Source organism: Amphiura filiformis, chromosome 4 (genome assembly GCF_039555335.1).
Source record: "Amphiura filiformis chromosome 4, Afil_fr2py, whole genome shotgun sequence".
Lineage (NCBI taxonomy): Eukaryota > Metazoa > Echinodermata > Ophiuroidea > Amphilepidida > Amphiuridae > Amphiura > Amphiura filiformis.
Window position 1 is genome coordinate 26,069,286 of NC_092631.1, and position 15,464 is coordinate 26,084,749.

At 35.0% G+C, this 15,464-nt stretch overlaps 1 protein-coding gene across 1 annotated transcript; it reads right to left on the reverse strand.

Moving 5' to 3' along the window:
* Positions 1-6,377: 6,377 nt before the first annotated feature.
* Positions 6,378-7,577, reverse strand: LOC140150084 (bombesin receptor subtype-3-like). The gene has a single exon (XM_072172086.1). The coding sequence runs from the start codon at positions 7,575-7,577 to the stop codon at positions 6,378-6,380; it is 1,200 nt and encodes a 399-aa protein (XP_072028187.1).
* Positions 7,578-15,464: the final 7,887 nt, after the last annotated feature.

Sequence of the window (15,464 nt, forward strand, 5' to 3'; positions counted from 1 at the left end):
GGTTTTATGTGATTATTAGAAATAGACGGCGAATGCCATTAAGATATGAAAACAAGTGCAGGGGACCGATTTTGCATGTGCAAGGGGTACCTTGAAATATACAATGCACTATACTGTAACAATACACTGGCATTTGTTTGTTTGAGAGAATATCTCTTTTGAAATACAAATGTTAAATAATTATTACTTTGAATTGCATGGACATCACTTGTAACATAATTACTCTGCTATTTTTCATGTGCGATATTTAGATCGTTATTGTATTGGCTCGGTTGCGCCAAAATTGTGAATGAAGTATATGTTTGCGATTTATTATGTTAAAAGGAGTAATTGGACACCAGTTTAGATGAAATCGGACCATTTTTTAATTTGACCTCATTGGCATATAGTCCGGCTGCCAGTGGGTATGACGTTGTTTTTGTGTCCATAGTTTTGTTTTTGATTGATATTGCTTCCAAGACCACCAACTTCAAAAATATTTTTTCTGGACCTCTGTCAGTATTGAGCATTTTGAGATATGGCGTGCAAAGTTTACACAGAGGTCAAAATTCAAACTGCTCAAATGCTGAATGAAACGTTCCCCAATTCTCCAAATTTTTGTGCAATTTGTATTGTCACGTCTCCCTTTAGAGTTAATAATTTGGAGAAATTTTCAACAGCATTCGAGCAGTTTGAATTTTGACCTCTGTATGAACTTTGACCGGCTGTATCGCAAAATGCTCAATGCTGTCAGAGATCAAGTAAACTTATTTTTGTGGTTGGTGGCCTTGAGAAGCAATATCCATCACAAACAAAACTATGGACACCAAAACAACGTCATATCCACTGGCAGCCGGACTATATGCCAATGAGGTCAAATTTAAAAATGGTCCGATTTCATCTAAACTGCTGTCAACTTACTCCTTTTAACATAATAAATCGCAAACACATGATATACTTCATTCACAATTATTTTGGTGCAATTTGTATTGTCATGTACCCTTCAGAATTAATACAGTGGTCATCTTGTGATTTCCTACATTTTGGTCATCAAACATTGTATGACCCACCACCCGCTTATTTTTCTTTTCAAAAATTTATGCCCCCCCCCCCCAGTAATTTACTCTATAACTCCTGAACTAAGCACCCTAATGCAATACAACGTTTGCGCAGTATTTTTTGTGGGACATGAAAGCACATCATGATCAGACATACTATATAAGTAGAATTGCATCCTGAATACAAAGAATGTCGTTCTGATATCAAATGATTTTGATTTTTTTTTCAATTCGCGTTATAATACAAATTTTATGGCAAATTAATAAAATTGATATTTTTGACATTTAACAGTCGAAGTAAATTGATCTTTTGTAATGAAGATCTATATTTTTTTTCAAATGTTTCAAATGATCGTCGGCGTTTCCTCCCAGCTCCTCCCCAGTAATTTACTCTATAACTCCTGAACTAAGCACCCTCATGCAATATGACAATACAACGTTTGCGCAGTATTTTTTGTGGGACATGAAAGCACATCATGATCAGACATACTAAGTCGAATTGCATCCCGAATACAAAGAATGTCCTTCTGATATCAAATGATTTTGATTTTTTGAAATTCGCGATATAATACAAATTTTATGGCAAATTAATAAAATTGATATTTTTGACATTTAACAGTCGAAGTAAATTTCCCAAAAACACATAAAAAAGTGCGGTCTTTGGGGAAAAATATGTGTTTCTTCAATACGAAATGTCACAATTTTCAAATGATCGTCGGCGTTTCCTCCCAGCTACATATACGAATAAGTACATATCATTAGGTTTATAAATTTTACTTCGAGGACTGTTAAATATGATAAATGAAAAAAAAATCAATTTTTAATAAGTTGTTACTAGAGCCCTTTAAGACATTGGTCCTATATTGAATAAAATATAAACGAATGCTACCTAGCGAGATACTTAACATAATATATACTTGTCAAAGGATGACTGCAACAAACAAACGCATGAGTATCTTGTTTATTCATATTCGTGCTTGCCAACTTTTTCAAAACCAAACGAGAATTAATGAATGGGTGCTATATACTATTATTGATTATGTGATGCGATCAAGTAAAATCAGTCGGAACTTGGAAATGTTGATTTTGAGATAAAGCCAAACAAAGGCAATATTTCCTTTTGTTTCCTGCTGTTTTGAAAAACTCTTTAATTGCTCATATCTTTGGAACTGGTTGTTCAATTTCAATATGGTATTATGCAAAATGCAGCTTTTACTATCTTAAGAAACTGAAAAATTTAATGTTTCCGAGTTCCGACTGATGTTGCTTGATCGCATCACATATACATTGCTGTCAAATAATCGCAGTGATGTAAATTCACAAATAAATCGTTACTTATGTCAGTGATCATCTATTATAACTAAATACTGATCGAAAATCAGACAGTAAGAAAAACATCGCCTGATGAAAGAAACCATTTCTAGTATAAGAGGAATTATCATGCATTTAAGGCGATATAATACCCCGATTTTCATCAGTACCCCTCTTCTTTTTTTTCTTGCAAATTTATTAAGTACATATATATGTTTATCACCTCATGTCCTGAACTTATAAAATATATCTACATATAAAGTGACTTTCAACCATTTTAGTAAGTTATTTTAGCCCTATATATTTGTTGTTTACTGTAACCTAGTAACTCAGATCTGTGTTTCATAACAAACCATAATTTATTCTTTTCAAAATGTTCAAGTAGGGTACATGAATAGAATACATTAAATCCTTTGTTATACTCTCTATAGAAAATCTATAGTGGTGCATGCAAAATACCTACCATGATATAACACTGAATAAATTAAATAAACACTTATACAATGGATGCATAGTAATTAGTTGTTAGGAGAAGAAAAGGCTATTAGGTCACCGTATGTCAGGTTATAGGTCAATTGGTTCAGGTAAAATTTAAGCATCAATTTTGAATACACATGTGAGAGTCTGTGATATCATATGAGGCATAATTTTGATATTCTGTCTTTAACTGGATATATATCGAGAAGTGCATGGTGGATATACTAATATACCTTGGGATGTAAATGGTGAGTACAATTTAGAATGCCTAGTTGAGACGGATTTCACAAATAAATATAAAATAGTTACCAAAATCACAAACGTTAAGCTTACGGAAAACTACCCAATATGGTTGTATAGGTGACAAGAAATACAATTTTGTTCATCATTGCTGTAGTATGGTTGTTGTAACCTGTTACCTATGGCTTAATTAAGTTTCAGTGCAATAATGTCGCAAGTTAAAAATACAAAATATAGCTCAACATTGAAAATAGAAGCATTTTAACCAGTTCCTTTTTTGATAGTTGTGGAGCACCAAGTTCATGAAGTCATAAAAGAAATCAGGAACCACTTATTCCCATTTTACATATCAACTTTATTTCCCTAATGTGTTAGCAACACATATCCAAAATTTTAACGAAATCCGTTGATAGTAAGCGTTCCAAAATGAAGTGAATTTAAATCATCAGTGATGTACCTCCTTTTGGCTTCTATCTGTAAAAGCATGTAAGCTACATTGATACCGATACCACCAATAAAACGAGAAGATTTGCCCCTTCATTTTGCATACCACTTTGTCCATTTTTTTTTGTAATTTCTTCACAAAATGCAAAAAAATGCAAAAAAAAATCAATGGGTGTAGTACCCCCTAACAAGATAATGAGGATGTTATTGGTGGTTACAATAAATTTGTACATAATCAATAATGTGTATGATGAATGTAAGTGTAATATTATGTAAAACAGAACCCAAGTTTCCTTCACTGCAAAAAAATGGCCGATAATGTGTTAGTAAACTCAACAAATGCACAATTTATGACATCGATCATTGCCCAACGTTGGGAATTTCAGCAACGTTGGGAATTTCAGCAATGTTGAGCGATTACAAATCCATGTGAAACTTGAACTAATAAGTTATACACATTAATACGAAAATTAAGGACATTATATAAAAGGACATTTGAATCTGTTGAACACAATCTACGAAAAACTTTGAAAACAAGAAATAGCATTATTGAACGTAATAATAACAAAAATATGCAAGCTCAATTATTATTTAAAATGCCTATTAAAGGCGAAACAGTGTCAAACCCCCAGAGGAGGATTTCAAATGAATGTAGCACCGCGGACATAAATTTTCTTCCATGACTACAACAAATGGTTATTAAAACCCTCATTAAACACGTACATGAAACCAAATACATTATACAAATTATGCATACGAGGGGTGGACAACAATTCCCGGAACAATTATATATGTATTTCTACTCAGGCGTGACTCTAGTGACATTTATTTACAATAATAACAACCATAATACCTTTATCTTTCAAAACACACAACAACAAACACACGTACCGCTTGTCTTGAGTCACTGAAATTCCAGTTTAGTAACTGGATTCCTTGCCGCTATAATGTACATAACTTTTGTTACCAGTGTGTTATTATGTGTTGAGAAAAATGCAAAAATAGTCACAAATTTATCAAGAGGTGTAGTACCACCTTAAATTATTCGTGTTCACAAATTAATACAAAAAAGGCATAGCTATATCTGAGAAGTCATCTTATTCTAGAATCATGGCTCCATGTTCAACAACCCTATATATCCTATACAGTACAATATAATATAAATGACAGTTCATATGTCATAGCATAAAATCGAGACTCCGTAGATAAGGCAAATTCAATATATTTTGTATTTTATTTGGTAAAGACGGATAATTGAGACCATTTTCATTGTAATTGGAGCATTTTGAAAATGTTACCAATGTACAATTTTGTTTTTAACCTTTGACCTATTTTGACATTTATATATCTCATTAATTAAGCATTCTAGAGATATATGACCATTGACGTTTTTACTCATTAACCCTAGAACTACGAAGGCGGGGTTGTACCACCCCTAAGATTTTTTATCTGTCATAAAAAACGCGTTTTACGCCCAAACGACCTAAGCTAATCGTAGATCCATTCCATTAATAATAATAATAATAATAATGATGATGATGATGATGATGATGATGATGATGATAATAATAATAATAATAATAATAATAATAATAATAATAATAATAATAATAATAATAATAATAATAATAATAATAATAATAATAATAATATCCACTTTTAGCTTTTAGAGCGCGTTACAAGCAAAACAGTTTCTCATTTCGCTTCACAAATAGAAAAATGTAACTCCCAAGATATACTACAAATTTAAAAGCCCAGTAGAGTAAGACAAGATAAAGTCAAGCAAAATTATTTACAACGCAGCAGAATTCAGAGAAAAACGACATACAAAATCACAACAACCACCAAACGTGCTTGCACGGGGAGAAATCGCAATCTCTCTATTACTTCTGGTGTAGTCCCAAATTAGTTCTAAGTAGGAAAATCCAGTTTTTCTCTCCCGTTTCAATTTCATTGTGGTTTTCTGCAAAATGTAGCCTTTTAAATATTTTTTACTATGCTATAAGAAACTGAAAATTTAATATTTCCGAGTTCCGACTGATTTTGCTTGATCGCATCACATATTATACAATGTTACCGATAGTGTCATATATATCATATTGGATATTAATGTAGTTCTGGAAAGCACGAATATAGACCAAATTCCTTGGAGTAACAATTGACGAAAATATAACTTGGATATTTCATATTAACAAAACATCTTAAATGTCTAGTTGTAATTATTATCACTTAGGCCTATACATAAATTTTAGACAGTTTATTGGTTGATTATCATTTATCATTTTTACCATCAGCCTCTCCGTGTGATAGTCTTTACCATCATAGTGCTCCGCCGTAGTGCGCCTGCGCCAAGCCGTGTGCTGACTCTTAGACTCGCCGATTTAGTGATGGGGTGGACCCCAAAATGTGAGTTATATCACGGCAAAACATGGTGTCATGTTGATGAAAAATGTATTTCCTACCTTAAATAGTATTTTAGTAGTAGAATTTATGTATGAGTGATATAAAACAAATATTAGCTGTCTTAAATTCGTGTAATGGTCGAAATATAATCACTCGGTGAAAGATGTATTGTTCCATTCCACGAGCCGGAATATTTCGACCATCACACTCATAGACAGTTAATATTTGTACACTATTCAATCGAATTAATGTCCGTGTTGATTCCAGGATCCCTAAACTCTACCTGGATTATTAATTATGTTTAGTTATTTCTAGTCCTAGCCGTTCTCTAGGTTATTTAACCTATCAGATTTGTTTCACCGTTGTTTGCCACTAATTTATTTTACTCTTTCGTGATTGATTCTGAATATCCTTTACTAAGTCACGATTCAACTTGTGTTTTTTTCACCATCATCTTGAATATCGCTAGAGTTGATATTCTATCACACTTTTACTGATGCTCGAACGTAGTGTGTCTACTGTCTCTGTATCACTGACACATAATTCTGGCCGAGAGCGGATAGATGTGGTACCTGATGAGTTGTTGAATATTGTCAACAATTTAGTGCGCTGCGAATTCCCGAGGTTGGAGTTACTAGAACATTTAAGACATCCGAAGCACTGCGCTAGGCGTTCACGGTGTGCCGAACTGAGAACAAACACCAACCATGGGTTCAAGCTTGAATTTGCTAAGGACATAAAATAATAAAAATGTCGAAACTTGGTAACGGGCTCACCGTGAAATTCATTCATTGGTTTGAAATGGAACATCAAACCGTATATAAAACTTGGAAGCGAGAAGAGACAGAAAAATATTGTAATTGTAATGGTTATGTAAGCCAGCCTTTTACGCGCTTTCGTTTGCTTCCTAAATGTTTCATTTTGCTCTCTAAATGTGTTTGTGCTTGATATGAGAAAGTATGCCATTTTGGTATAGTGTATGGTAACTAACATTAAAGGAATTATGTACACGATGAACAATTTACAACATTCAAATATTTGAGCTCTTCTACTGCCTCGCTCTACTGATTGGCAACTAATGGTAATGTTAAAAATTTCTTTTACTGTCGTGAAATACGTCGTCAAAATTGGTGAAGCAACTATAAACCCTAACACCCATGCAATTATTGCACAGCATAGCGAATCACGTTTAGTACGAGACTTGCGGGAATGCACCCCATGAACTATCGCCGAATATCGCTCGCGACTCAAAGCGAGTAATGAATATGCGCAAGCGCATTGACAAACCACAGGCGCATAGTTTCTTAGGGCGCATGGCATTCTACCACTCAACCAGCAAGGGTGGAACTCATGCTCAAATTTGATTGGTCCAGTCACCACTATATACAAAAGGTCCGCCACTGCAAGGTTACCTATTAGAATGTTTGGAGCATTCCGCAGAGTTTTGTTCTTCAAAATTATTATTAACAGAGCTACATTTCCAACAAACCTAAATGCAATAAAAATTACAAACATAACTAGTCGCCAAATAGAGTCGTCTCGAATAGCACAAATGTCTTTTAAGACGTTTATGATGTCATTGTAACTCAGTTGACTTGTGTTGTCCAACTCGTAACTGTATTCGGAAATGTTAACATCGAATGTGGTGTAATAAATTGCCTCCATTATTAAAACGTTGGTCCACTGGAGCAGAACAAAAGTTACATCATCAAGTTTCTTCAATGCGATTTTAGTCGATACATATATTAATTCAATTGAATAACAAAAATGCGTTTGCTCTGATAAAGAAATCTGAAAAACCAAGTTTATGACGCAACAGTACTTAACTCTCCTTCTTAATTAGAATCCATTTATCCGTCTCATGAAATCAGACTCTGATGAAACGATTAGTAATAAGCATTAATGTCATGCAGGACAACGAGTCCATCATCATCATAATGTAATAGAATAATTCCGGATATCGACAGTTGTGTCCACCAATGCCTGAGTAAGGTAAACGACAAATGGTATAATAATATTCTGCTTTTCATATATGACAGAATTCTTGTAAAATCACACTTTACCATAGATGATAACTATCACGAATACGTGTAAAGCATTGGGCACAATATATAGTTGCCGATATCAAGTTGTGTCAACGATACCTTCTTGTCGCATATGAATCCGTACTGGCAATTCCACTTCCGAGGCAGCATTATGTCATTTTCGTAAGTAAATAAAGTGGTAGGTGTACTCCGTTCCTATGGCTCAAACTCTTTAATCTTTACTTATGTGTATCTATACTCCAACGAAATGTTGCCGTGAAGTGGTGCGTTTCCTTTAGTTTAAACTTCCTATATTTACTTATGTGTATCTATACTCCAACGAGATGTCGCCGTGTGACAGATGAAAAGTCAGAGTAGATTGCGTTGAACTAAAATGCTGCAAACTGTAGAATCGGAACTCGGAAGATTATGGTTTGAAACGAACAACGTCTGCAGAAAGATAACATCACGCATGCGTATTTCTTTCATTGATTTGTACCGGGTGTCCCAAAAAGATTAATGTTAACAAATATAAATGTCTTTTTCATGACATGATTTATGTACCCTCTACTATATAGTATCCCTGTGAATGGATGCAGGAATGGACAGTTATGAAATGTTTTATGTGTTTACAGTAACGATGTTATTCGTAACAAAATGTCGTTGGCTAAAATTGTGCACACATAAAAAGTAAAAAAATACCATTACAATTGGGTTTTTTTAAAGGGCCGACCCTGATTTTGGCCAATTTTGGGTAGGTCGGTGGAGGGCAAGCTAACAATGTTTTGGCCTTATCATGAGGCCCTAAGCTCACAAAGGATAATAAGTACCACAGCTGAAAAGTATCTATTCTTATCAACATGTGTCTCAAACTAACAATTGAATATGCCGCGTATTATCAATTCATCATTTATGACTAGTATCTCTTTTCCCGTTGCCTCACAATGCCCACATACTTTCTTGTTTGGAAATCCTTATTCAACAAAAAACATGTTAATATTATCAATAGTAAAACTTCAAAATTATTAAATGGTATAAATTCAAGTCCATTGAATAATATTGGGGAATGTTTATGATGATTCTGGCTTCTCACGAACCTTCAAAAGATATAAATGATTTGTCGTCTATAATAGATTAATGGGAAGAAAATTCCACATATTGTTTTTATTAGATAGAAAATTCGGGCGATTCCGGCCAATTATATTATCAGTGGATTTCGTTAAGGGCTGGGATATGAATGTTTGGACAGTATTTATTGTGGGACATTAAGAGCACATCAGATATATGCATTCTGAATACGAAGAATGTCCTTCTGATATCAAATAATTTTGATTTTTGAAATTCACGATCAATTGAAAATTTTGACCTTTCGTATTGAAGATATGAATTTTTTCCCCAAAACACCAACAAAAAAAGGTCATTTTGGGAAAAAATCCATATCTTCAATATGAAAGGTCAAAATTTTCAATTGTTCGTCGGCTTTTCCTCCCAGCTACATACACTTGAAGAATATATCATTAGATTTATAAAATGTACTTCGAGGACTGTTGTATATCAAAAATGTGAAAAATATCAAATTTTAATAATTTGTCATAAAATTTGTATTATATAGTGAATTTCAAAAAATGAAAATTATTTGATATCCGAAAAACATTCTTCGTATTCAGATTGCAATTCGATATGTCTGATGTGCTCTCATGTCCCACAAAAATACTGTCGAAACGCTCAAAACGCTCATTCCAGATCACTTAATTTGGTATTCTTTCTCCATGAAACAATACTATTTTGACTGCCCTGATTAACGGTGTAAATTTTTTTTTCGGCAAATAATGTAAATTCTTTCATTATCATGCATTTATTTCTGACAAGTAACTGATGATTATACTATACATTCTTAAGTTAAGTAATATTTATTTTGATGCCTTGATTTGAATTAGCTAAATCAACAGGCAACTTTGGCGGTACACATGATAATTTTAGATGAAAGCATGGTTACTTCTTTTGTGGACGGAAGATGTTACAAATGCGTATTTATTTTCAATATACTTGTAGCGGTGCAATATCCATGGCTATAAAACCTTGGTTTAACATTGGTACCTAAATGTGTGATAAAATACTACACTATAGAGAGCGTGCAATTATATTAATTTCCCCAGTGAAAAATCCGTAACAAACTTACCACATTTGTTTGCTTCTTGCATGTTATGCTGTGTTTATTTGTAATGATTTGTTCAATAGCAAAGCTGTGCCTTTCTCTACATTTGCATATGGCATCACTTTCTCAACAACTTGCAATTATAAATTCGCAATTGCCAAACACTTTAGATAAATGCTTGAAGACATTCAAAACCGACATTACTTCAGTTTAGTACGTATTATAAATCACTTTTAAAGTTATATGTGTACTTCAGATAAAGTTACCAAATCAGTCGTCCTTTGAGTCCATGTACAGTGATGTACGGCACATAATCAGACTTTCTTCGTCGCCAACCAAAGTCTCAATGTTTAATACGCCTCGTGTTTTTAATGATTTTTCATTATTAAACTAACCAAAATCGCTCTGTATCAAGACTGTATGCAGCTGCGTTTTAGAGTTTGACGACATTACAGATACGATATGATAATACCCGGCCGCGATAATAACCAATCAGACATCCGGGTTTACGGGCCAATCAGAGTGTAGAGTAAGAAACGACACTCGGTATTTAGTACCAGAACCAGTAACATGGAATCGGCAAGCAAGAATAGCAAGCCAAGCTCATCATCCAACAAGAAGAGAAGACTCTCTTTAAGTGATAAACGTCAACTTTCTTCAAGCAAATCAGGTCCTAGTCAGGACTTCGTACCGTCGTCTGCAGAGCAAGCGCCTAAACCTAGCCAGGATAAGCAATCTTCAAGAACGCCGTCTCCAACGTTTCCAAGTCTGGATTCACAACCAACACCTGGACAGAGAGTCCGGGATCCTCCTCCAGTAATTCTAGTATCAAAAGAGAACATATCAACGATAGCAAAAACTGTAGTAACTGACGAGCTTCTCACTATTGAGAAACAAGTTGTTGCTATGGCAATCCTTGATGAAAAGAAGCTAAAGCTTCAAGGGATGGTCGAGAACACGCGGGAGATAGAAGTTAGAAATTGGCCAGGTTTAAGCCCGCTCTATAAATTCTCAGCGCAAGCCAGACTAGAAATCGACGATTTAGTGAAAGAGCAAGACCGCAAGTATGTGGAAATGCTGCTAAAAGACTTAGTTGGGGTAGTCATCCTAGAAGCACATAAAGATTTGGGGGACGCACTGGAGTGCTGTAGGAGAAGAATTAGGCGTAAGGCCAACGAAGAAGAGGCGACGGATGCAGTTAACTACTTTGAAGAACTTCTGAAGCAAAGGCGACAGTCATCAAAAAAGAGAAAGTCAGCAAAACGGCAAGAAGATTCCAGAAGGCCAAGTAAACGGCCTCGTCATCATCAACATCATCATCAACATCAGAAGAAGAAGCGATCCTGGCAGAATAAGCCGGGCCCAAATAAGCGGCAGTAAAGCCCAAAACAAACGGCTCTTTTCAGAGCCACCAAAACTTCCAAAAAGAGATTTGACAGTTGTCATATGTAGTTAAATTAAGCCAAGTCAGGCTTATAATAAATAAATAAGTTAAGATAGTAAATCGTCACAATAATATATAAACGTGTTTAAGCCAAGTTAGGCTTATAATAAATAAATAAGTTAAGATAGAAAATCTTAAACCGCACCAAGTTTCTAAAAAGAGACAGAACAGGTTTCAGAACCAAAGAATGAACGGCTCTTTTCAGAGCCATCAATGCGTAAAAAGACAGATATGATTGGTATTATCTTTTTGCTTAGATATTCAAAGTATTGAATATCTTTTTACCTAAAAGTATACTTTGGTTAAATATATTTCTTATAGAAACCAAGATAAGGTTTCAATAAATAAGCTATTTGTATAAAACTTAGGATTTCTAAGCAGTAGAATTCCTAATTGAAAAGTGTACGGTTTTAAGTTTTCAAACCGGGTTAATTATTACTGGAAGCAGGTACCGTCTGTGCCCTTCATTTCTTATAATATATTATTATGATTAAAACAAGAGAAAACAAAAGGAAATATTTCATTTGTTTGCCTATATCTCCAAATCAATATTTCCGAGTCCCGACTGATTTTGCTTGATCGCATCACATATGTGACGTGTCATCTCAAAAGCAGACACTTTTGGGCAGGATCGTAAATGGAGATATAGCAAAAAATCTACTCGGGGGTGATTTTTTCACAATTTACGTAATTTTTCTTAATGCTAAAAATATTGTCTGATTTTTTTCAGACCGGAAAATAACTGGCATCTTGTATTTTTGAGACATTTTTCAAGGTAATTCCTACTCTCAACATTGTCAATAATATTTTTAAAGGCCGATATCTCAATTTCCAATTTTATAATACCATAACATACGAACTCATTATCTTCGCTTAGGAATGTCCGATTTCATTGGGGAAATGGCGTTATGAAGCAAAATATCTCTATATTTAAGATATGTAAAAACCTCAAAATTGATAACCTGCCCAAAAGTGTCTGCTTTTGACATGACACGTCACATAATGGATGATAAATAAATAATACAATCAAATCACGAAGATAGTCACTGATATGCCCATGGCTTTTAAAGTAAACAAAACCCGGAAGCAAAGGCTACTCTGTGGAAAACAAAATAAGAAGGGAAGCAATCAATAGAACGGGATTAATAGTAATTCTTTGATGAGATATTTCTCCCGAGGGTTCTTTGAAATGTGGGATGTGCGACCTGATTTTCGGATGCTGACATTCTCTAGGGAAGAGTAGGGAAAGTGGTCTACTTTAGGGCTCGGTCAACCACCGTTGTACAGATTTTTTGTGGGACATAAGAGCACACCAGACGCACCAAATTGCATTCTGAATACGAGGAATATCCTGCTTATATCAAATAATTTTAATTTTTCGAAATTCGCAATAGGCTTATCACACAAATGGATGGCAAATTCTTTAATAGCAAATGGGTATTAATTGTGTTCAAATTGGGCCATCAAGCTCATGATAGCATCAAATTTTGGCACACCCTGTAACTCCAATACAACGTTAGCCCCAATGTACTACAAGAACTTAGAGACAAGGTACATGTAGTAGTATTAGCAAGACCAGCCATAGTATATGCTACCGTCACGTTCTATAATAAAGTTTATTTTATCCAGGGCCTATAGACCACTTGGCATTTGACGTCATTGCCCGGCAGTATGCGCGCGCATTATGGCAATTTCAATTGTTCTTTGCCCTGCAGTGTGCGTACGCATCGTAGTCTGCTAAGGGCACGTGCATTTTAAATCGCCCGCCACATTTCATATAGTACAGGAAAGCCATTGAACAGTGTAGCGGCTCGTTCGAGCATATCGATAGACGAGTCCCTCGCCTTTGTTGATAAACAGTGATGGCAAGTGGTCTATACAATAAACAGATTTAACCTCCTGTCCAGACCAGTGCCTAGTTACGGCTTTATGCAGGGCCAGCGAAGTTAGGGTCTATTTTTTATCCTGAGGGAGCTGCAGGTTATTGTGTTGCGGTTGTGTTGGCTTTATATATTTAGGAAGTAGATATCAGATTGTTTAAAAAAAATCATCAAAAATCAAAAACCCTGATCTACGGGCCCGACACCCCAGAATTTGTGTCTTGGAGAATTTGTTTTATTATTATTACTTAAAAGGTCCGTCCACACGTAGAACAGATCTTTTCTTTTTTTTAAATATGAGGTTGTGTCAAATGCGGCCAGTTCATGAGTTACCAAACATAACAAGACTTACGGGAATGCATACCATAAGCTATCGCCGAATACAAATACGTTATACTCGACCATCTGTGATTTGATTGTACGACGTATTATTCATTTGCATAATGATAAATGCAAATGAATAATGCAATCAAATCACATATAGTCGAGTATCACATTCCAGCAAACGCAAAAGGTTTCTAAAATGTTTTAAACAGGATATATTTTGGGCTTTGGTTTTGGTAAAAACGTTTTAATAACATTATATGTTGGGCTATATAAAGGTCTCGAAAACGTTTTTAGAATGTTTTGCATAAAAATACACTGCAACAATAATGTTTTAAATGTTGTCAAAATGTTATTGTAAAGTAATTTGTAGTAAGTTTGCATAACTATTTGTAATTAAAAAGTGTTTTTGAACGTTATGAAAACGTCATATCCTTAGGGACGCACCATTAGGTTCTCAGGGTGGGGGTAGGAAGTTTTTCAACAAAAAAAAACTTCACCCACTACATGAGCAAAAAAAAAACTTTCCCCACCAACACTAAAAAAAAAAAAAAAAAACTACTTTCCCCACCTAACTGTGTATAATGCATGAAATTAAAAAAAAAAATTGCCGCCTTTGGCGGCGAAAAAAAAAAAAATTCGCCGCCTTCGGCGGCGAAAAAAAATTTCTTCCCCCGACCCTAACTTCCTACCCCCCCCCTGAGTATCAAATGGTGCGTCCCTTAATACATATAACCCGACATTAACTGTTTTCTAACCTTCTGCTGGGATGCTCATGGTTTAAACTTATCTTAACCCTAACAGGACGGTATACTACAAAATACTACTTGATATATGCGCTGTTCGTGCATGCACCCCACGTGGTGTGATGACGCAATCGCCCTAAGTGATATATAGGCACGCTGGCCAGCGAAGCCCAAGACCCGTGGCAAAGTGTCGCCGACCCAGTGCCTGGCATGCGAGGGGTCTCGGGTTCGAATCCCACCCAGAGCAAACAACTTCTTTCCTTTATTCCTTCCTTCTTTCCCTTCGCTTCCCGTCGCCAAAAAGCCCTTAGGCGGTTAGGGTTAGGATTAGCAACTATTTTGCGAATGGTAGTGTGCTTTTGCAAAAATTGCATTGATCATTTCATAGCGAGCTTGCAGAAGAATTTAAATATCACAGAAATACTATCGTAGGTCCTGTGGTTCTTCAGTTCTTGGTTCTTCAGGGCTGAAACAACAACACTTTTGTATAACGTACAAAACTCATTAATAACAATAAATAAGAAGTTTATGATTTGTAGAATGAATTTTTGCACAACATCGACTAAGTGTTATTTTTCAATGTTATATCGATTTAGATCATGAAAATCGAGTTTTTGGCTGACATTTCGACCAACAATACCTTGTGTACCCTAATTACTGCTATAAACTAAGAATACGAAATGGAAACCCAGCAGTAACAGCTGTGTGAATACAAAAAGGACAAGGGAACTGCCGGGGGGAACTGTTAAATCATAGGGCCATAATATTATTCATTGCTAATGACATCATGAATTATACATCAACCATTATAAAATTTGTCTGTTTTGCAGATGACACTACTATTACCTATTCACATACAGTACTGACAAAATATATCGAAAATGTTTACTAGTCACCATTCAATCATATTGATTTGTTTGTGTAAGCGGCCGTGTTTATTTCCCGATCCCTGTCTTATAATCAAATGCAGCAAACCTTT